Consider the following 22,206-nt stretch of genomic DNA (forward strand, 5'->3'; position numbering starts at 1 on the left):
TAAATGTGAAATCAGCCAATCAAATGAGTGAATTCACGTCACATGTACACTGGAAAAGCGGTCAAAATGAGAATCCCCTGAAGCTTCCATGATGAGAAGAGGAGCTGGTTGTCATTGTGTTGGCTAATTGTACACTTATGATTTCAGTTGTGGCTCAAAATATTGCTTTATAGTCATATTATTATTATACCGCTAGGTTTTGCACGCTCACGAGAATCAAGTGGTGACCCCCAAGTGTGGTCGGGGACTCTACTGGTTTCCAGCACACTTTTACTATGCTCCTGTTACTATTATAACTGTATTTACAAAGAGTTAATAGTTTTACTCTGTTTGTTTTAAGGGCAAAGCGGTAATGGGAAAGGCTAATTGAGCCGAAGTCCGAGTCCCACGGGTGACAGAAAGCGGTGCTGACCTCTGTGTCCACGAGCTGATGTGAGCCAACACTCGCAGTGCATGATCTTTCTTCAGCTGGAAGCCGCCCTCGCTGCCGTCTGCATCTGAAACTGAGGAGCCAGTACAGAGATGTTGACAAACATCTAGACACCCGAGACCCGTTAGCCCTTCATTAAAGTACACCATATACAAAGCTAATCATGATGCATTCTTAGCTGTGTCTTTATCCATTTTTATATCGTTAGAACACACAAAAGAGAAAGACACGAGTCCATGTCTCACAAAGTATTGTAATGATGGGCAAAATTTCCCCCGAAAAGTGTTTTTCTTTGAAGTTTACAGTTATTCTCACTCAAACCGGATGAGAGTCATCTCCAGCCTTCGTCCTTGTCAACACTCACCTATGTTAAAAACATAAAAACACTAACATGATACAAGCTGGTCCTTTTGTGGCAGGGCTGAAATGCAGTGGAAATTGTTTTTGGGGACAAAGTTTAACACAATTTAGCAATGAATCGCCATTCATCTTATTACTCTTCATAACGTTCTAAAGCATATGCAAATTGCCATCATAAAAACAGAGCAGCAACCTTTTTGAAGATTAATATTTGTGTCATTCTTAAAGCTTGTGGCCATGACTGCGCACACTTGTCACCACACAGAGCTATACCTAATCACTGGAGGAGCCGGGAACAGAGGGGCGGAGCTTAAGGTTGTAAACAGGGTTTTTGTGTCTCTCACACACGCAGCGGCAGCAATTCTGGGGTCAAAGGTCATCGGCACACAACATATGGAGCTGCCAGTCGCACACATTGAGCCCCCACGGCTGAACACCCCACCATCTCCTCCTTAAAATATATGCACCCTTAATGGCTTCTTTTATAGCAACAAACAGCTGGACACTTTATCAGAATTTACACCGCCTTTAGTTTTGGCCATCCCTTATATCGCTATATATTATGTAATTTGCTTTGTCTGCAATAACACAAAGCTAAGATGTCGGCCTATCACAGAGGAGGAAAGTACGCATGCATATGTCAACATATCCGAGGTCGTTTTTATTTATCATGCAACTTATTGATTTATTGATTGTTGTGACGGGCCTACCAAGATATTGTGTTGAAGTAGGTTAGCATATGGTGACATACATTGAATTACTTTTAGCATTTTTAATGTAAAAAAAAAAAGTATCAGCGTCCATCCCATCATTACATTTTTATATATCCAAACAAAATGTAAGCGTTCCATGAAATGTCCTGGTAGACATCACAAAACTAGAGTTCAGTTCAGACAGGAACAGTTTTGCTTTTATGTTTGTTTGTTTTTTTACTTTGCTGCAAACGGGGGTGCCCATCATCCGCAATCCTCACGTGAAACACGAACACGTCTCTTTTCTGCGAGATCAAAAGATATAAAAACTGATGGAGACCGGTCATTAATGCCTGTCCAAAAGAACCTCTAAAAGGCAACAACAATGCTCCATTTACATATAATGCATATTAACCTGAGACCTGAGACGTTGTTACGCCGATCAAACTACGCTACCGGTGTACTGACACCTTGCCTCCGACCACTACCAAAGAGGTAACACTACATATTAGAGCAAAGCACGTTTTGTATTTTATTTAATAATATTATTACATGTTATCATGAATGTACCTGTTACTACATGGTCACAGCATGTATATAAAACGATAAAAACCTTGTCGGAGGTGCTTTAATAGCAGTCTTTGTAGTCGACATAAGTGGATCACATTACATGCAGCAACGAGCTCTCTTTTTATCTGTTTTTATATCTTTAGAACACACAGATTTGTTTTCACGTCTCACATAAGGATTGTGGGCAAAATTAAATTCAAAAGTGCAGTTTTCCTTAAACATTGTGTGCTATTAACATGACATAACTTCTTTTTACACACACACGTGAGGCTTACTGTTAAAATACAAGTTACATCATCACCTGTACACTTAGAGTTTTGACAGCCGCAATTTGACCCTGGAACAGATTATTTCCACTATAACCAGCATTCTCTGCCATACTGCATCGAATTAAATACACCAAAATAAGACAACAACATTGAACTTGTGTGTTGTTTACATTGAGCTGCAGCAGTAACACAAAAGTTACACAAGCAACACCACAAAGCAAAGACACTAAACACTATAATGGAGTTACGTAAATATTCAGAGCCAACTTTATTTAAATGAGTACAAATGGGACAAATTCCCAGGCTGAAGACACACAAGCTGACCGACACACAATGGAAGCATATTTGAACAGCTTTGAGTAAAGCTAGGCCCAGTTAGCATAGCGTGGCTAGCTACTTGCAGCTATTGAGGCTTGTGTTTACATTTACTGTCCTCACTTGACGCCGCTGAGACAGCACATTGCATTCAGAGCAGCGATTCAAGCAATAATGTGTAACATTTATATGTGCATTTGGAGTCCAAAACTAAAATGTATCTACATAGCAACATCGCCGTGTGTAAACGATAAGCCATTTGCCAAAATGAGCCATTAATGTGCGAGGCTAGCTTAGTCGCAGCTAGCTTTACACGACTATTTAGCTTAAAGAGCCTCCCAAAATAAGACATCCACAGCATCGATTTAGCGGCAGTTGTGTTATGGAGCGTCTCCATGACGGTTATGCGGCCATTGTGGACAGTCCCAAAACAAAGGGTGCAAGGCGAGAGGACAGCTAGCTGGCTGAGCTGACAAACTCATCAAACAAAGTCAGCCTACTTCGCTAGCTAAGCTAGCTAGCTGGCTAACTTTCATCTTGAAGAAGCTAACATTTCAACAGCTCAGTCATGTTTTAAACATCACTGCCGTTCACAGTACTAAACAATTAGCAATCCATGTGTCCACTACTGCAATGACACCCAGAGAAAAGAAGGATTTAGTGCCAAATAAGGGGCGTCTGGTTTGCTAGCTTGCTGAGTTGTGTTGGCTGTTTTGACAGACAGGCCCAAATTTGGAATGTGGAAGAAATATTACATTTGTATGCACATGTAGAGGACATACGTCAAGTCCATGTTGACGGTAAGCAACAACAATACGAAAACATCGACTGTCGCTCAAGTGGAGAGAAAAGACGAACAGATGAAGAGAGCGCAAAGTTGTATGAAGCTAACTTAGCTACCGAGCTAACATCATCTCGTCTGCTAACATGAATGTCTTCACTTACTTTCATTTAAAACCTCCACCAGCTCGGCGCAGTTTTCACACATTGTTCATGAAGAGGACAGCTGGAGTGCTCCAAGTCAAACCATCGCTCTCGAAACACTTCCCGGCTGACACTTGGCTCTTTTTAAAAAATGGCCCAGTGGAGGCAGCGGCTGCTGAAGGTGAAGCTAAAAGCGAGCCAAGCAGCGAGCTGGTCAAGGCGCTTCGCATCCAAGCGCCGTTGACATTCGCCACCTGAGCGGCAAAGAAAGGCAGCAGGAAGACGACCACTTTGCAGGCTGGACGTTACTTAGTTGGCAGAGTGGACACGGCGGCCATGTTTAAAACAGGAGGGGTGGGGGGTTGACGCAGCGTGTGCGCTCTTCGGCGGCTTCCGTCTCGTCGCGTGCTCTCCTTCGGCTTTCTTCGGCAGTGTCGCGAGAGCCTGCTGTGACGTCGGTCCGAGCACGAGGTTTAAGGCATCAAAAAGAAAAACTTTTGTGAAAACAATAAGCGGTAGAAAATCAACGAATGAATGAATAAAATTATTTTTATTTTATCTTTATTTACCCACGAAAGCAATTTAAGAACAAATTCTTATTTACAAATGCAGCCTGAACAAAGAGCAGAGGGGAGTGCTGAAAATAACAATGTTATATAAAATTACAAATATCAATACATTAAATATGTATGAATGTATAAAATTGATCAATTCAGAATGACCAATAAAGGGATATTGTTTCTAAACCTGCCAAGAAGCCCACCTTTCGACCTCCAAATACGCCTTTACCCAGAGGCGCCCGCCTCCTTGACCTCCTTGAGCCGCAGTGGATGCTCAAGGCTAAACAGCGCTAACAGCTGCAGCTACGCTTCCCCCTCCTCTCCATTAGCGGAGAGGGAAAAGAGCAGTGGAGAGAAAACATAACCTTGGGGGACTCCGGTGCTGGTGGTCCACATGCTGGATGTGATGCTCCACAGCCTCCACCCGTCAGTGGATCTGGGACAGTGAGCTGGGAGGGCTTCTGGTGAGGGATGACGGTGTCAAACGCCGAGTCCACAAGCAGTCAAGATGTTGCTGGATTGTCCTGTAGGCAAACTGCAGGGGGGGGTCCAGCACAGGGTCTGAGATGTCAGGGCCACAGGTCTGCAGTCATGTAATCCAGAGATGGAGGGTTTCTTGGGGGCTAGGATGGATGGTGACCGGGATACACCATCCGGTCCCGGAGACTTTCAGAGTTTGAATCTCCATTAGGCATCTCTGTGTGGAGTTTGCATGTTTCCCAGCAGGTAAGTCCGTGTTCTTTCATGAGCACAAAGCAAAGTCTGACAGTAAGTTTGTAAAAATAGCCAACTTTATAGTCAAAGAGTACTAAGACACTTTCACAAACACTTCCTTCCAAAAAGAGCCACTGGTCGACTGGCGTCCAGGAAACACACAACCCAAAACAGACAATAAAGGAAGTGTCCACATGTGACTAGTCTATATTACATATGAACAATTGGGATCAAATGAAGCTTTAATATGCAACAAGTGTGGTGAAAATAAAGCTTTAATTAGCAAAACACACACACACACAAATGAGAAGGTATAAAATAAGTTCATATGGAACAAAAATCTGCACAATTGTTGGGAGGCTCAGCGGCAAACTGCTTCATTTACATATTGACATTGATTTGGTCGACGTCCAACCGAGTGCCGAGGGTCTCCGTCGGACCCCCTGTTCTCTTTTTGTGTGTGCGCATACACACACACGCACACAAAAAGAAAAGAGTTCATCATCAGGAAGGGTCCTGGTCTTGTGTGACCCTTGTCTTGCTTCAGTCGCACATCTCCTCGGGCAGCTCGTGGGGGTTGAGGATGCCGGGCACAGACATCTGGAGCTTGTGTTTCTCCTCCTGGGCCTGACGCAGAGAGGCCTCCCTCTCCTCCAGGAACAGGTCTGTCGTGTCCTCACCAGCAAACTCCTGCACAGGCGCAATCACACACACACCACAACAACACTCAGCAACAATGTACACACATGATGTACAGTCACTTCCACGCTTTGCGGTCACTGACCTTGATCTGGACCAGGAAGTCCCTCAGGTGCTCCTTGAAGGCCGGGATGTCCTGGTTCAGGCTGAACAGCCCCGTAACAAACACCTTTACCTGGGCACTGACCACAATCGCAACACTGTTAGCGCTTCTCACGTCTTCGTCGTATTCACATACTTATTTCCTCGCCACGCCCTTTTTCACGTGGCTTCCATTTGTCCGACGCCAGCCTATTATGCTACCTTTCTCATTTTCGTAGTTAAAGCGTAGAAAATCTGCTTCGAAATAACGGCTTTAACTTTATTAGAGCCTTCTCGACATGAAATAGCACCCCTAAAGTCACCTTTGCACTCATTTTACTCAATAGATTAGACCAAATAACAGGAAATAAGACAAAGATATGATATTGGGAGAGTTTCCCTGGAGAGTGTACTTCCTGCCGTGACTATTGTTTCATGGACGTAACACTACTGATATACTACTGTAATACTACAATACTACATATTCGATATTACAGTCTTTCAAATGCCTTACATTTCTATTTTCGTTTATTTGGTCCTTTTTTTGCTTGAATCATATTATGGTCTGTTGCTCCACATATCTAGCACCGGACCATGCATATCCAATTAAATCACTTTTATTGTTTTTTTTGTAAATACCGAAAGCATGAAGCTGCAAAATTGGAATCAAACTGTATCACATGAAAAAAAACATGTATAATAATATATTAGAATATATATAATCTTAAATGATAGCGACTTACTCCTGGAGGTGAGGGAAGGCGGTCTTCAGCAGGTTGGCGATGTATTCCTGCACGTGCACCTGATTGTTGGCGGGGCTGGCGGCGCTCAAGGCCACGCTGACCTTGCCCTCCTCCACCAGGTTGAACATGTACGCCAATATGGTGGCGTGCATGGTCAGACCTGCAGACGGACAGCAGCGAGGCGTTGACATCGCTTCCAGCGTTCCAGGAAGGGGGCGCGGGCGGGTGTGCGAGGTGTTGACGTGCAGTACCTGCGGTGTGAGACGTGTCCGTGACCACGGAGAAGATGTGCTGCAGGATGTCACAGAAGTACGTCTGGTAGAAGCTCTGCGCTGCCGCCTCCTCTGAAGACACGTTCTGGAGCAGCGTGAAGAGGATCTGAAGACCTGCAAGGAAGGCCACCAGCAGACGTCGTCTTTCAGACCGATTCTGTTGTTCGAGGAGGAGATTGCTGGTCCTCACCCGTGTCTGCAACGTTCCTCATGGTGTGCTTGAAGGCCCAGATGATGGAGTCCAGGATGAGCTTGAACTGGGCGGGGGCGATGGCCAGGAAGGCGGGAAAGCATTGGGAAGTCGCCGCTTGAAGCAGGTAGAAGAAGTGTGTCCTGTGCTCAGGGAATTCCTCAAAGTCCTGAAGACGTAGGCCAGGAAGAACAACGAAAAAAACCCATGAAGCTCAGAGCCGTTACTACGTCCTTCAGTCGAGGAACATCTGACCCACCTTGTTGATCATGTTCAAGGTGCACTCAAAGACAGCGTCAAAGATTTTAGGGATCTCTCCTGTAATGTGGACTCCCAGCTTGTTGACGATGGTTGCCATGGTGCTGAGGACCTCTGGCTCCCTGGCGGCCGCCACGTTCCTCTGGTAATCGATGAGCACCGCCTCCAGAAGCGGCGGCACAAAGTTCTCTGCCACCTGAGCACATTTGGAACATTCACATGCAGAAGATGTGCAACACGCTGGAGAGAACGGTGACGGTCGCTAGTGATGTTCCTCACCATCTGAGGGTCGTTGGAGCGACTGACCCATCCTGAGATGAGCTTGAGGGTCTCCCTCTTCACCGTCCTCATGCTCCTGATCAGAGGCTGCTTGGTGACCATCTCGCCTGTTCCATAGCGAGGATCATTAAAACAAGGTGACATAAAATGAGAGCAAAGATAAGGAGGGAGGCTGACCGTTGGTCTGGACGGCCGAGGAGATGTTCTCACTCAGACACTTGTAGACATTGAGCATGTCAAGGTAGATGCGACCCAGCTGGACCACAAAGGGATGTCCGACGGCTTTACAGGCTTTGACGTTTGTTTTGAGGATGCTCCCAAGCTGACGCACCGTCTCCGCATCCTTCAGGATGTCCACGTTCTGCAGAGTGGAGAGGGCAGGGAGGGTGAGAAGGTGCAAGGGGGTTCCTACACAATCCCGGTGTGTCCTTACCTTTGTGGCCTGCTGGATGATGCTGTCCCACACTTGGTTGGGCAGCATCATGTACTTCTCTATTAGAAGCTCCTGGACCGCCTGATCGGTCTGGGCGCCAATCATGTAGCCGACGGCCTCATAGAAGGTGTGCACCTGCAGACACACGAGGGGGGGGGGGCTTTTACGAGCCCACTCGGAGCGCTCGGCCTGAGAGTGAAGTCGGCACTGACCTGCTGAGGCTGCAGGTCGCAGATGATGGTGTTGATGTTGTTGAGGATCTCGTCTATGAAGGGCATCACCTCGCCTACCTGAACCTGGACAAAATGGCGGCGGCATTTTTGTGCGATCTTGATGAAGGTGTCGCAGGCCATGTCCTGAACGCCGTCGTGCGTCTCTGCAAGACCATACATCGGGCTCGGTGACGTTCTCGTTGGAGGCACACGCCGCCCTCAAATACCAAGGCTCTTCTCACCGTGCATGAACTCAAAGAGCTTGTTGACAACCGTCTTGAGGAACTTCCAGTGAGCTCTCAGGAAGCGAGGGTACTGGCCCACGATGTACATGATGTTGGACGCGATGATGGCTTTGTTGTCCTTCCCTCTCTTCTGCTCACATAAGCCCAGAAGGTCCTGAAGACAACACACTGTCACACAACGGACCACCACCTCCACCACCACTGAAGGTAAACAATATGTCAATCACCTTGATCACGGTGACCAGAAACCTCTTCTCATCTTCTTCATGCATGGCACCGCTGATGGAGCCGATGGCCCAGCAGAGCATGTTGAGGTTCCTCCACGACCACTCTGTGCCGTTCACCTGGTTGTGGAGCTTCTCTGTCATGATACGCTCGGTGTCCACGTAGTCCAGATGGGTCAGATACACTGCAGGGTTTAGAAGCTCAATGTCCATCCAGGTCAAACTGGTGCACAAGTAAAAGACAAAACACCTACCGAGGGTCTCCCTCATGTTCTTGTAGAGGTTGGTGGCATCCGTGTCCTTCATGAACTCCCTGACCACCTCCCCCTGGTCGTTCTCCACCACCAGAACCTCCTCGGGCTTGGCCATGCGGCTCACCATAAGTAGGCGCACCTAGGATGTGATAAAGTTAAGACGATGGAATGATGGAACACCAGGATTGTTCGGAGCTCAACCGCCCACCTGAGAGAGGACGGTCAGGTAGAGGTGTCGGCGAGGAGGGACGTCAGACAGCAGCGGCGTGCTGGAGGTGGAGAAGGGGCTCTCCCTGTAAAGCTCAGACGACAGGTGGTTCCAGTACTCCAGACAGATCTTGAAGATCTCCGTCTCCTCCACCTCGGACACCAGCAGCATGTAGTGGAGGGCCTGTGGTTGGGGGTGGGGGACGGGGGTGACAATCAGAAAGCAGCGTCTTTTGTGTGTCAGGCGTGCTCCACGTGGCCTCCTACCTCCATGAGCGTCTCCCGCAGGTTGGGCCTCTTCTCCACCAGCTGGCCGTGTTCTTTGAGGAAGGTGCAGAGGAACAAACTGAGGTTCTGGATGAAGTTCTGCTCGTCGTCCTTCCCGTTGGCGTAGGCCACTCTGATGTTTGTGTTCAAGGGCAACATCTGAGCACACAAACGTTCCACTCATGTACTTTAATTGCTGATTAATCATTACCAGCGGTCGTCGTCATGGCGGGGGCGTTACCTGTTTGAGCTGGCACATGGTCAGCGTGAACAAGTTGGCAAACTGCTCCTCGTACTGGTTCACGCTCACGCCGGCAATTTCCGTCAAACATTTCAGTGTCACGTTGCGAAACATTGGCACGTTCAAGAACTGCAAAGAACATTTAGTTATTTCACCGAGAACCCTGGAGATATCCTTCAACAATGATCATGTCAACCAACATCCGGCACTTTGCAACTTGGGTAGCGTGACAAACGAGTCAGCACATTATGCGTTTCATTTTTGGCCCGCAGGACACTAGTTTGAGGCCCCCGCCTTGATATGAAAGTTTAATGTAAAGTTTGATATGGATGCTGTATGGTATCATGTACCCAGAAAAAATGATTACGTTTGATTCATGTTCATGTTAAAGGTTAAATAACTTAATAGTTAACCTCCCTATCCGTGTGGAAGTGGTAAGTTTTCGGCTATTTAAGTTGAAAGGAAATAACTTGAAGGCTACCGTTTAGGTCGCTAGCTCTCTAGTTTGCGAGTTAGCATGTGTCTCAAGACCCTGCAGTTACGCAATATGTTGTAAATAAAAGAGTATAAATGTGACTATAGTCGTGTTTTGTCATGTCTACAGGGCTCTAATAATGCTTTGTTCATTTTAATGAAATGAAATTAATTAATTAATTAATTTTTTAAAAAAGTTTTTATTATTTGCCGTTTTATTATTATTATTATTATTATATTTATTTATTACCGATTGATTTTCTTTATTCTTGATTTGTTTATTTATTTTTCATCTTATTTTGTGCAGAAAAATGAAAAATTAAGATATTTGAGAACAGTGGAATGTTTTATCAGAGCTTTTCTTGTAGAAAATCGAAACTAAAGCAAAGTTTATTCATTTTTTCGTTTTTAATAAATGCGTTTATGCGGCCCAGTCTCGCCCAGACCCCCTTTGAGATGCTGCTATTTACTTCTTTAAATACAAAACCATTCATCGACTACCAAGACAGTTGTTGATTAATTGAGTAATCCATTAACCACTGATTAATTGTTGCAGCTGTAGTTAAACTTCTCCAATAAAAAGAAAAGCACGCCCTACCTTGTAGACCAGCGTGCTGATGAGTTTGGTCTCAAAGATGTAGCCCAGAGGGATCCAGTTAAGGAAGCGCAGGAGCGTCTCCAGAGTGGCGTGCACCAGCGGCGCGTTCTGAGAGTTTTCCTGGAGAGAGAAGCGGTAAGGTGAAGGCCCCCCCGGCCCCGAGGAGATCAAACACACAAACGTGAAGGGAGATGTTCTTACCATCACAAATTGGCACAGCTGGAAGATTTGGGAAAACTCGTTGCACATGCTGAGAGAAGAACAACAAAAACGGGTGAGGGTCGGGTCGGGACGGTCCTGCAATTATTTTCTGTCATGCCCCCCCCATTTAAAATACTACAGAAACTGATATTTATTCATCCATTGAAACACTTCTATGCTAGGACTACGTTAAAAAGCCTCATTACTATTTGAGAAGCACTGGGATGGGCTTGTATTAATGGCGCCCTCTGCTGGCTAGTGACATATTACTGTTGCTGTCCAACGTCCATGTTGGCTCCTGTCATCTCAGCGAGGACACCAGAAGGCGCCAGCAGAGCCGTGACGGGCCGTGAGAACTCACCTGTCCTTGAGATGCTTGGCCTTCACCTGAGTCATCTGTCCACTGGAGAAGTCAAAGACCTCCTCGCTGAGCAGCTTGAGGATGATCATGTTGTTCTGACACAAGCTCTCGCTGGTGCGGCTGGCGCCCACGATGTCGCTGATGAAGGTGGGCCAGTGTTTGGGCCACTCCTGCTTCAGGATCTACAGAGGCCAGAAGAAGAAGTGTATCTCGTGCGTCATGGTGTGACGCTGACGTTTATTCCTGATCGATTACCTGGACCAGGATCATGTTGAGCTTTGAAATGTACACGCCCTCTTTCTAAAAAAAACAAAAACACACACACATCACGTCAACATTTGAACAACATGGACACCATGTGTGCTATGAAAGTCACATGACCTCCATGTTTGCTGGGTCTGAGGAAGTCTTGATGATGAGTCCGACAACGTACTTCTTGATGCCTGGAAAACATGCATGTTACTTTTAAGAGATGACGGACACGTGTGCGGACTTAAACGCAAGCAAACTGACCTTCACACTGGTTTCTGGGGAGAATCTTCCAGCGGGTTTTAATGACCGTCTCCAGAATCTGCAGCGCATAATACTGAAGAACAGAAGAATATTTACTAAACTCGTTTCATTGGTGGACTGAGGTGGAATATAACAGCAAAGCAACACCACCTTAGTTTTCATGTTCTGGGAAAACTCCAGGATGGTGTCCACTCTGGTCCACGCATCCGGGTGGTCCTTCAGGTTGGTGAGCACTTCCTGGGCCACTCGTTGCTGCAGTCATTTGGGCGGGAAATCATATTTATCGTCCGACATAACAGCCCTCTAACACACCCAGCACCGCCACTTAAACTTCCTCTTGTGTTAGCTTTCTGGTATCATCTCTTATGTTTTGACCCGTGTATTAAATCAGCTATAAAATACACTAAAAACAATAAGTTAACATCAAATTTGCTTCTCATGTCTTGGTTACCTTCTTAGGCTTCCTCATCCATAAAAATGTTGCTTTTAATACTTTTGTTGTGCGCATGTAGGCCTTTTTTTGTCACTATACGTCTCCATTTCTATTTCCAAAAATGGTAAACAGAACCTCAAAAGAATCATATTCATAAATTAAAGGTTCTTTTGTTACCTGGCTATTACTGAGAGCTATAGAACATATCTCTTAAATCAATTAGTTTTATTTATTTTCTCATTTTAGTATTAATCACTAAAGAAACATGTATGGTGTTGGGGTGAATTTTGACCCAAATATATTCATGTCAAGAAAAGGTAGAAAAAGTGATTGTTTTCAGCAACAGAACTTTAGTATAAACTGAAATCAGGTCCAGATCTTGGTTCACTGTACTTCTTGCCGTTCTTTCCATGATCCAAATTGTAAATGTGAAATCAGCCAATCAAATGAGTGAATTCACGTCACATGTACACTGGAAAAGCGGTCAAAATGAGAATCCCCTGAAGCTTCCATGATGAGAAGAGGAGCTGGTTGTCATTGTGTTGGCTAATTGTACACTTATGATTTCAGTTGTGGCTCAAAATATTGCTTTATAGTCATATTATTATTATTATTATAACCGGGTCCAAACCGACCCTAACAATACAGTGGTCATAATTTCAACCAGACCAATTTAAAATGTAGTAAAAAATTTTTTTTTTGTTTTATTTTGTTGAAATAGAGTTTCCTGACAAAGTCAAAAAGCCTTGATGCAATAAACAAATGTGATGTGATTCTTTTTATACATTAAAATGTAAAAAAACAGGTCGGTGCCGACCCTAACACAAGAGGAGGGTTAAAGCCGGCCGGCGCCAGCAGGCAGCTCACCTGAGACCCGATGTCATGGTACATGGAGTTGACCACATTGTCCAGCAGGTTGATGTCCAGCTTTTGGTTGAAGTCCAGCAGCTGTCTGGCTGGGTGGTCGGCCAACATGGTCATTTCTGCTGGCATAGAGAGTCTGAAAGGAGGAGAAGGTCAAATGCAACATTTGCATCATCTGGATTTCATGGCCGATGTGATGAATGAAGTATCGTGTTACAATATCAAAGTATTGCATTAGTGAGCATTGTAGCGAAGAAATACATCCAAAATGATACAAAGCAGCAAATACAGAAACAAGTCAGAGGGTGCCATATTGACACGTGATGCTTTCAGACAGAAAAAACAAGCATGTTTTCAACAAATGTTAGAATGCGCCACAGCGCCGCCACCTGGGGAAACACACACACCACAGAAAGACGAGCCGGACCCGATTCGTTAGTTTATAGCAATTTTTTAAAGTTATTTCAATCGTATTCCAGGGTTAGCAGTACCCGTAGTTACGACACGGGGGTCACTTTGGAGTCGTGTGTGAATGCTTAGCTGGCAACCGAGTTAAAACAAACAGTAGGTTAACTTGTACACTTTGAATCTAACGTCTAGCCCACGTCGGGCAAGTTGGTCCGAAAAAGCTTTGACTCACCTTGTTTGTCTTCCGCCCTCTCGTCGAAAGTAAGAGTTTAAATTGATGAACACTGAGACTGAAAAGTAAAAAAAAAACTGCGCTGGCAAGTGTACGTTTAGCTCATGCCACACGCATAAACCGCCACAGTTAGCAAGGAGCTAATGCTAACGCGACAATTAGCAGTGATTTGTTAAATATCCCACGTTGGCTATCGGTCGATTGTTGCCGTGGTATTAAACGTACATCCACGTCAGAAATGTATGTTTCTTTGATCAGCGGGAATGGCAGCCGACCACCACCATGCTAACTGCTATGTAGCCCGCTAATGGAAAAGTCAATGATATTCAGCGCCACTTGCTAAGCTTTTAGCTGTAAGCTAAGCTGTCACTATTCCGGGTCATAGTAAGCAAGTGAAACAGTCAGTTATTTTATTTTAGCTTGGCTTCGCACACACTTTAAAAGGCAAAGATTTAATGCGTGCTAGTGTGCTCGTCCTCTAAGCTCATGCTTCCATCCACGGACCGGCTCAAACCGGTTGAGACCGGGATATTCATTCTCGGTGCTTCGGCCCGCCGAGCGCCGCGTAAAATTTGGACTATGTAACCGCCCACACCCGGTCTGATTGGCTGTGAGAAGACACACGTCACGTCCTATCACAGGAGAGGGCGGTGCTGTCAATCTGGCCCCGCCTTTAGCACTTTGAGGCCATGCTGTCATTTACAGTCAATACATTAGTAGTTTAAGTCACTTATTACTTTATAATCGTTTTATTACTCACTAATTTACAGTAAACATCACTAATAATAAGTCAAATTGTTTTTCAACCATTTCATAAACACATTTAAACTTGAGTTAATTTTATTGAGCAATCTATATACCAACTATAGATGAAATCTCAATGGAATAATAGAATCAAATATGTTCATTTTCCACATTGTTCCTCAATGACGAGTTTGGAAAGATGCTAAGGGTGATGTTCATCCTCTTCCTGTTTCCCGCGGTCAGCATCCTCCGCCTCCTGCTCGCTACCATCAGAATAGTTGTCGTGGTCGTCTGAGTAGTCACAACTTTCCAGGGAATGCCGCTCATCTTCATCCTGGCTTCCATCACATGATACCTTCTCCTCAGATTCCACCTCCTGGTCTTCATTGTCCAGGAAGGCCTTTCTGTAGGGTACAGGCTCCAACGGGACACCCTCTGACTCTGGTAAGTCGCTGGACAATAGAAGAAGAATGAGCAGAGGTTCACAGCGTACATCATGGGGGAAAAAAAAAAATTACCGAGTGTCATCCGCCTGGCGTGGACGTGATGTCACTGCTTTTCTGCTGATGAACTCCTCGCTCAGGTGGAATCCATGCAAGGTGTCGCTGAAGCGTTTCTCTGCCGCCTGCTTGGCGTTCTTCTGTTGTTGGTAGAGTACATGATTATTAGCAAAAATGCATATTTTTTGTTCAGTTTTATTATTATATAATATTTTTGTTTGATTAATTTCATTGTAAAAGGAGCTATGGGCTGCACTTCACCTGAGCAACCTGCTCCAGTAAGAGTGGCCTCCCCTTCACTCGCTCCTTGATCTCCTTGATCTCCTGCTGGTACTCCTTCCTACGCTGGCGGTCTTGTTTCCTGGACAGGAAGTAAGGAGATTGCGGGCGTGGACTCAGCACCGGAAGTAGCGTCATAGTCTTCCTCTCACCTGAACTCTTTGAGTTTGCTGTTGTGGGTCTGCGAAAGCGCCAGGTGGGGGTCGTTGGCATGGGCGCGCTTCTGCACCAGCTTCTGCAGCTTCTTCTCGCGCTCCTTCTGTCGCTCCTTCCAGCGCTCCTCCTCTTGCTCCGCTCTCCTCCTCTGCTCCAGCACCTGTCTGCTCACACGGGAGGATGTTCAGGGGCGTCTACAGGTGTTGGGGCAGAGGAGGGATGGAAGGACGCTGGAGGGTTTCGGGGCAGACACTCAGACACAGTGGAGGTCGCTAAGGTCAAGGCTGGTTTGGGGGAGGAGCCTGCTAAGGTACCTCACGGCTTCGTGGCGTTTCTTGGTGGCGTCTGTGATTTTGGCGGGAAGCAGCTCCATGCTCCCAGACAGGGATGAACACAAGCTGGAGTTTGGTGTGCGGACGCTCTTGGGGGAGCCGACGTACGGCCATCGCAGCGAGCGCGGGCTGCTCTGCTCCTTCTCCGTGTCCGCCGCAATGCGCTGACGTTGAGAGGAGATCCGAGACGTCCGCAACTCAAAGGGCTCGCACGACGTCGTCGGCTTCACTTCCTTCCTCCTCTCCATGCTCTTCTGGAAGCGTTTGTAACTGGCGTCGAAGTCCGGAACTTCCTTATTGATGTGGGGCTTGTGGGAGAAGACTGGGCTGCCATCTTTGCCGCCGTCCTTGTTCTTCCTTCTCTCGCAAAGTCTCTGGTCCAGCATGCTGGGAGCGCTGGAGGCGCTGTGGAGCATCTCCTGGGCTCTCATCTGCTTCTGGATGGAGCGGTACAGCTGCTCCTCCTTCCTCAACTCGACAGACGCCGCCGAGTACACGGACTTTGGCACCGGCTTGGCCTTGAAAGGCTTGACCCGGTCCTGCTCGGGAGGCTGCTGGTGCTGCTGGCGCTGCTCCTTCTTCAGCCGCTCCCTCTCCAGGAAGCTGAAGGGCTTGGAAAGATTTCGTAGGTGGCGCTCCTCTTGCTCTCGCATGGCCCTGCGGCGTTCCTCGTTGCGTTCCTTCAGCTCCTCGTACAGCGGCAGATGAACGTGCGCCGGAACCGGGCTGGCCCGGAACTTGTTCTGGCACTCGGTTAGCTCCTCCAGCTGTCGTCGCAGCTCCGCGTTCTCAACTTCAATCTCGGTGCGCGTCTTCACGCCACGCTTCCGCCGCTCCGCCTCACGCAGCGTCATCCGGAATGGCTTGGGGACGGTCACCCGTTGGCTCCGCCTCTTCTCTTTCTGCGGCTGGAAGTCGCTGTGGTCTCCCGGCAGGGAGGAAGACAGGTGGCGAATACGAGGCGAAAGCTTGAAGCCCTTCCACATGTTCTTGATGTATTCCTTGGGAGAGAACAGCAAGCCTTTCTCCACGTCGGAACAACCGTCTTCGTCCGATGACTCAGACGACCCAGAACTTCTCCGCAGCTCCATGGCAGAGTGCGACTTCCTCAGACGGCGTGGAGCTAGAGCGCTACAAACACATCGGCGACATTGATGGTCAAAGAGACACTCCTCCAATAGAGCGTACACTTCATTAATAATAATAATAATAATAATAATAATAATAATAATAATAATAATAATAATAATAATAATAATAATAATAATAATAATAATAATAATAAAAATATTGTGACAGTTCAATAACACTCATCAGATTATTACTTAGGCCTATAAATATACATTTTTTTAATCGTGCAATAAATATTTTACAAAGAATTTAAAAATATTAAAAATATTTGCAAAAATGAATCATATTTTTAGTGACCTCTCATGGCCCACCTGCAGTACCACCAAGGCCCACCAGGGGGCCGCGGCCCACACTTTGGGAATCACTGAGATACACCATAATACATAATACATTTACATAATACATAATAAATACGTAAGCTTTGATTAGCTACTGCCCTGCTAATGCTAGCATTGCTAGCTCTATAGCTATAGTCATTAACCAAATAGCCCCAAATAGCTGTCCTCAGCTATGCCTGCCATTAATTAGCAGCTCATAGCCAAATGTTAGGGTGCGAGTTTGGACGCTCTTATGCCAAGTTACTACTGTATAAATGACAATAAAAAATACCGGCAGTACTTCAACAGGATGATGTACTAGATAAAAAATAACATTGTTCTGACAGGGCTTTTAAGCTACTTCTACTGCTACTGCTACTTCCTCAAACTACGGTTTGGGCCGAGTATCAAAAGTATCATGTGTACATGCGCCCAAAAAAGTAGTGCCAATAATAACACATTATTTTGACAGCCCGAACAATAAATATCAAATGTAAAGTTGATATAAAATTCATAGTTCCAAGTAAAGCGCTGACCTTTGACCGGCCTCCCCGGCAAGGGTGTCCATGCCGTGGCGCTGCAGCTTGTGATGGTACATGCTCTCCAGCTCGGCCATGGTGCGCAGGTGAGCCTTCTTTAGCTCCTCCAGCTTGCTGTAGTACTCCTCGTTGGAGAAGAAGATCTCACGCAGGTCCATGCGCTCTGCCGGCGCCGCCGCTCTGTTGTCCTTCATTCTCAGAGGACAGTCTCCATCACACTCGTCGGACCCCGCGTCCTCGTACTCCGCCTAGGGGGGGGCAAAGATTGAGTTCTTTTGGTTGACTTTGAAGATGTTGACACAGAAAGATTGTGTTGTTTGACTTTGAAGATGTTGGCGCAGATAATACAGTTACACAACTTCCACATTATGTCTTGAGGGGTCAACATTTTTGTCCTCAGGCTTGAAAGACCCAGCCTGGTCTCGGGTCTAAGCCTATTAGGGTGTGGGGGCAATACGGACCATATGGCGGCCCACCGAGAGGGGCTTAGCATGATGGCTCAACTGACACAAGCGGCGTTAGGTGTCATCCTCCATCTTCTCCAACAAGGAGCGTGCCAGGGTGTAGGAGGTGATCAGACAAGGATGAAGGATTTACACCCTGAATGTGGACACTTTGTAATCTAGTCCAGAAATAGTCAGGACGACAAAGTGTTCCCATTAAATCCTCACAAAGCACCACCTGACCTCAAAGTGTCCACTTCTTCAGCACACAAATATAACATAACAAACATCAAGTAACATTAAACATCCTCATACTCACGATATAACGTCTTTAATACCCGAACAACTTTTGAGTTATTTGTTGACTCGGTCGCCATCTTTTACCTCCTTCTCGTAGTCCCGGTTGTCCACGTGACCTGCGGCCGAGTAGGGCGCTAATTTCTCCCGCTCATAGCAGGCCAATGGCGTCTTAGTGTGAGGGTCCACCGGCCTCTTCAGACACGACGTGACCAGCACGTTGTTCCGGTGCGCGTTGGCCATGACGGACTACACTTTTAAGTACTTTTTTCCCCTCTTACAGCTAATAAAAAAAAGGTAGCCGAGCACTGCGAGCCTCCGCTTACCAGAAGTAGTCTGCCTTTAAAGCAGGAAGTCAGTGTTGCTTAGCAACGAAGCAGCCCGTTGTCAAGGAAGTGACATACTGTGAAAGGCGTGTCAATCCTACAGCCTTAAGGATCAAAAGCGCTTTTGATGTCAATTACAAAATTCGATTTCTTATAATAAAAGATACAGTACATATATATTTACCATTAATTGTCAATTTATGAGAAAATGACAAATCAAAAGTGAATGTAAAGCATTCAGATAATGGCTAATAACCAGCTTTGGACTTAAAGGAATCAAACAGGCGCTGCTTGGGTGTCAAAAAATGATTTTATTAACTTATGCAACCTAACAAGGACATCATCAACACTGGGAGATGATCATCGGCGAGTTGCTGGACCCTTCGCCAAGCGACTCCATGGGCCGGCATCAAACTTATCGTGTGTTCACCTGCGATCGCAAAGACATGAAATAAAGTCAAGAGACAACAAAATGTTGAACGTTGGGCTTAGTTTGAAACGAGGCGTCGTACCACATCGTCAATCTTGAGGATGCTGCGGACCGTCTCCGTGGCCAAGGTGAGGGCGCTGATGGAGACCAGTAATGGCTGCACCACCAGCTCCTCCAGGATGTTGGAGATGCCGCCCTGTCAGACACAGATAGTTGCAACACAACGATCCGGGAAGACAATATGGCGCGTGTGTGTGTGTGTGTGCAACCTACCTTGCGCACGTTGATGCCTGCCATCTTGTCCCCCTGAGCGTGCCTGTTTCGGAGCTCCGTCACGGTGCAGATGGGGTTCAAGCCAGCGTTCTCGGCCAGCGTGGAAGGGATGACTTCCAGCGCGTCGGCGTACGCTCTCACACAGTACGCTTCCATGCCGCCTAGCGTGCGTGAATACTCGGCGAGACGCACGGCGAGCTCAATCTCAGGGGCGCCGCCGCCAGCGATGAGGGCCCTTTAAGGAGGGAGACATTGTTGATTCTTTACGACAGCGCATGAATGCAGCACCAAATGGAATGAGGTAAATATATGACTTCAGTTAGCAGCCATCTTTATAATATACATGTGCGAATGCCCTCCCTCGCCAAGTTGCCATGACAACCAAGCAAACCATAAAAAGAGCACCCAACATTGATGTTCCTCCGTTTGTTACGCCCCAGCAGGATGACAAGTGCTGGAGCGCCTTTGAAGGAGGGCGTGGCCACCTGACCTCGCCACCCACCTTTTCTTGACCAGACAGCGGATGACGCAGAGCGCATCGTGGATGGATCGCTCCGCCTCCTCGATCACCAGCTTGTTGGAGCCCCTGACCACGATGCTCACCGTCTTCCCGGGATTGGTGCAGCCCGTGATCTAAGACAAGCGAAAAAAAAAAAAAAAAAACAGTTTTGCGGCGGCGGGACGGCATACATTTTTAACGCCAACCCACCTTAATCAGCTTGCCCGAGCCGTCCAAATTGACCTCCTCGGCCATTTCGGCGCCGCCAAGCATCTCGGGAGTGAAGTGGTCGATGTGGGCGATGGGTTTGGTGCCGATGGTCTGAGACACAACATTTCATTGTGAAGAATAATATTCTATTTTACTATTTATTTTCCTCATATTTTCCATCAGGACATGGCGGGTGTGGATCATAATCATAAAATCATGTCACATGTCATGTGACACACTCACCTTGCAAATGAACTCGATGTCTTCCCTCTCAATGTCTTTCACCACCATTATCTTCATTTTGTTGAGAAAGTGCAGGGCGAGGTCGCTCAGGGCGTCCCTATGGCGGCGGGGGGGTGAGGGGGCGTCATTAGCACGGCAAAGTGCCCCCATGGGCGTGCAATGGCGGCCGTTTCCTACCGGAGGATGGACTTCTGGATGAGCAGCACGTTGCAGCCGGCCTTCTTGATCTGCTTGACCATGTTGAGGATGTAAGCGCGCTCCTCCCGAAGCACGCGGTCCATCTGAGCGTAGTCCGACACCACAATCTGGTTGTCCATCTGAACGCCAAACGTATTGGAAATTATTGTTTGTCATATTTTAATACAACAGAGTGGTGACGTGGTTTTGAATGAAAGGATGAAAAATGTCTCACATCAGTTTTGGGAGGAGACAAACAGAACTGGATGAGGCCGATCTTGGCCTTCTCCACTCGGCTCACACCAGCGCTGGCCACCTTCTGGGTCAGCACCAGCCCGTCCACCAGTTGGCAGTCGTCGATGGTCCCCCTGAAACACCCCCCCACACAATGAATGAGTCTACCACTCATGTGGCATCATCTTGGATCGGGACATCCGCCCTCACCCGAGCTTCTTGATGACTTTGATATCCTGCAGGTCCACGCTGGTGGCGGTGGCAGGGTCGATGACCCGCATGACGGCGTCCACGCTCATGGGGGCCAGCAAGCTGGAGTACTGCGACACCACCTTGGAGCACAGCGACGTGGTGGCGCTGTTGAGAAGCGTCTCGCGGTCGCTCAGGTCCACGGGCCGGCTCATGCTTGTCAGAACCTCCACACCTTTATCCACCGCCTTCTGGAACGACTCCGAGATGATGGTGGGGTGGATGCCTATTGGAAGGAGTCAGATATTTTTCAAACATTGTCATACATCGCTCAGTGTGATATGATAATAACACAAACCTTTCTGGAGCAGTTTGGAACAGGCATCAAGAAGGGCACCCGCAATCACCACAACAGAGGTGGTGCCATCACCCGCCTCAATGTCCTGAGCTTTGGACAGCTCCACCAGCTGAAAACACAACACGGCTGTGAGCACGCCGACATTTAACACAGACGTCACGTTTGGCGAGATCGTACCATCTTGGCGGCAGGGTGGAGCACCTGCATCTGCTTCAAGATGGTGGCACCGTCGTTGGTGATGGTCACATCACCTTTCTCATCCTGGATCTGAAACAACGAGATACTCTGATGAGGCAGGCGTGGTCAATCTAAAATGATGCTGTGGTGCATTCACTGACCATCTTGTCCATTCCTTTGGGCCCCAGACTGGTTCTGATGGCATCAGCGACAGCTGTCAATTAATAAACAACACAGTAGGACTATTAGAAAGTAACAATTCCCAATTTAACTATGGAAGGGGACGAAACTGATGAGTCACTGATCAATTCGGCATTTAAAACGATTCAAAAAGAGCGAAAGCCATTTTCAATTGTTCAATATTTCAACATTGCTTATTAACTAGTAACATTTGATTGACACATGTAACGGTCTCATGCCCAGTCCAATTTACCAAAGATGACTTCGTCTTGTATCGTTTCTTAATTGCGTTGGTTTTAATTACCTTTGGCAGCAGAAATGTTACTGAATCGAATCTGGGCCGGCTTGTCTCGGTCCACATACGCCCCTCCTTTGTTTTTGCCTCCGTTTGAAGCCTTTGGTACGGCCATCGCTTCTGGCATCACGATTTTATAATCGATGCAAAGTGTCCGGGGAAAACCTCAGAACGGGACTGATGTGTTCTGGAGATGAAATAAGAATCCTTGATTTAGGATGAAGGTGGATTATGTTATATCCACCCGTCCCCCCTTCAGAAGCTTCCAGAGCCGCCGGGAGGAGCAGAGAAGAGGTCGCAGAGAGATGACGTAAACAGACAGTACTCGCAGAGCACCTGATTTATAGAACTTTT

The 22,206-nt window shown here is 46.9% G+C and overlaps 4 protein-coding genes across 7 annotated transcripts in view; all 4 read right to left on the reverse strand.

Annotated features, from left to right (window-relative positions):
* The window catches only part of usp34 (ubiquitin specific peptidase 34), a 29,183-nt gene extending 25,244 nt beyond the window's left edge, over positions 1–3,939 (reverse strand). For both annotated transcript variants that reach the window (XM_058069962.2, XM_058069951.2), the window contains exons 1-2: positions 3,582–3,939; positions 413–503 (exon numbers count right to left, since the gene is read on the reverse strand). In XM_058069962.2, coding sequence (XP_057925945.2) covers positions 413–503; positions 3,582–3,624 — 134 coding nt within the window. In that variant the 5' untranslated portion in view covers positions 3,625–3,939. The remainder of the gene's footprint in view (positions 1–412; positions 504–3,581) is intronic.
* A 1,152-nt stretch (positions 3,940–5,091) lies between these two features.
* Positions 5,092–14,061, reverse strand: xpo1a (exportin 1 (CRM1 homolog, yeast) a). Of its 2 annotated transcripts, none has more exons than XM_058085227.2 (25): positions 13,524–14,061; positions 12,887–13,019; positions 11,737–11,838; positions 11,587–11,659; positions 11,455–11,516; positions 11,329–11,373; positions 11,074–11,255; positions 10,713–10,761; positions 10,512–10,631; positions 9,440–9,568; positions 9,199–9,357; positions 8,933–9,115; positions 8,725–8,863; positions 8,474–8,655; positions 8,244–8,400; positions 8,002–8,165; positions 7,790–7,924; positions 7,534–7,717; positions 7,357–7,463; positions 7,079–7,273; positions 6,820–6,988; positions 6,609–6,743; positions 6,358–6,517; positions 5,619–5,715; positions 5,092–5,524 (listed from the first exon to the last, which is right to left on the reverse strand). In XM_058085227.2, the coding sequence occupies exons 2-25, from the start codon at positions 13,010–13,012 to the stop codon at positions 5,378–5,380; spliced, it is 3,201 nt and encodes a 1,066-aa protein (XP_057941210.2). In that variant the 5' UTR covers positions 13,013–13,019; positions 13,524–14,061; the 3' UTR covers positions 5,092–5,377. The 2 variants fall into 2 exon arrangements, with proteins under 2 accessions (XP_057941210.2, XP_057941200.2); XM_058085217.2 differs by having other exon boundaries at positions 11,737–11,841.
* A 165-nt stretch (positions 14,062–14,226) lies between these two features.
* On the reverse strand, positions 14,227–18,615 carry fam161a (FAM161 centrosomal protein A). 2 transcript variants are annotated; one of them, XM_058085238.2, is made up of 7 exons: positions 18,349–18,615; positions 17,519–17,769; positions 15,517–16,665; positions 15,199–15,366; positions 15,029–15,128; positions 14,786–14,907; positions 14,227–14,719 (listed from the first exon to the last, which is right to left on the reverse strand). In XM_058085238.2, the coding sequence occupies exons 1-7, from the start codon at positions 18,502–18,504 to the stop codon at positions 14,470–14,472; spliced, it is 2,196 nt and encodes a 731-aa protein (XP_057941221.2). In that variant the 5' UTR covers positions 18,505–18,615; the 3' UTR covers positions 14,227–14,469. The 2 variants fall into 2 exon arrangements, with proteins under 2 accessions (XP_057941221.2, XP_057941229.2); XM_058085246.2 differs by having other exon boundaries at positions 18,284–18,431.
* A 263-nt stretch (positions 18,616–18,878) lies between these two features.
* On the reverse strand, positions 18,879–22,161 carry cct4 (chaperonin containing TCP1, subunit 4 (delta)). Its single transcript, XM_058074404.2, has 13 exons — positions 21,862–22,161; positions 21,539–21,591; positions 21,378–21,467; positions 21,201–21,309; positions 20,864–21,128; positions 20,655–20,787; positions 20,420–20,559; positions 20,243–20,339; positions 20,000–20,110; positions 19,793–19,923; positions 19,291–19,525; positions 19,100–19,213; positions 18,879–19,017 (listed from the first exon to the last, which is right to left on the reverse strand). The coding sequence occupies exons 1-13, from the start codon at positions 21,977–21,979 to the stop codon at positions 19,003–19,005; spliced, it is 1,611 nt and encodes a 536-aa protein (XP_057930387.2). The 5' UTR covers positions 21,980–22,161; the 3' UTR covers positions 18,879–19,002.
* Positions 22,162–22,206: the final 45 nt, after the last annotated feature.

Source organism: Doryrhamphus excisus, linkage group LG9 (genome assembly GCF_037039965.1).
Source record: "Doryrhamphus excisus strain RoL-2023G ecotype Guam linkage group LG9, RoL_Dexc_Guam_v1.1, whole genome shotgun sequence".
Taxonomy (NCBI): domain Eukaryota; kingdom Metazoa; phylum Chordata; class Actinopteri; order Syngnathiformes; family Syngnathidae; genus Doryrhamphus; species Doryrhamphus excisus.

Bases quoted from the DNA above. Each gene is read 5' to 3' on its own strand.
- cct4 (XM_058074404.2), bottom strand. From the start codon at position 21,979: ATGCCAGAAGCGATGGCCGTACCAAAGGCTTCAAACGGAGGCAAAAAC. The intron at 21,468-21,538 runs GTCAGTGAATGC...TCGTTGTTTCAG, and splicing joins CCAAAGGAATGGACAAGATG to ATCCAGGATGAGAAAGGTGA. The intron at 20,788-20,863 runs GTGAGGGCGGAT...GGGGTGTTTCAG, and splicing joins AAAGTCATCAAGAAGCTCGG to GGGGACCATCGACGACTGCC.
- xpo1a (XM_058085217.2), bottom strand. From the start codon at position 13,012: ATGCCAGCAGAAATGACCATGTTGGCCGACCACCCAGCCAGACAGCTG. The intron at 11,842-12,886 runs GTGAGCTGCCTG...CCCAAATGACTG, and splicing joins ACCATGACATCGGGTCTCAG to CAGCAACGAGTGGCCCAGGA. The intron at 11,374-11,454 runs GTCATGTGACTT...TGTTTTTTTTAG, and splicing joins CAGACCCAGCAAACATGGAG to AAAGAGGGCGTGTACATTTC.
- fam161a (XM_058085238.2), bottom strand. From the start codon at position 18,504: ATGGCCAACGCGCACCGGAACAACGTGCTGGTCACGTCGTGTCTGAAG. The intron at 14,908-15,028 runs GTGAAGTGCAGC...TACCAACAACAG, and splicing joins TACTGGAGCAGGTTGCTCAG to AAGAACGCCAAGCAGGCGGC. The intron at 14,720-14,785 runs GTAATTTTTTTT...TCTATTGTCCAG, and splicing joins CGCCAGGCGGATGACACTCG to CGACTTACCAGAGTCAGAGG.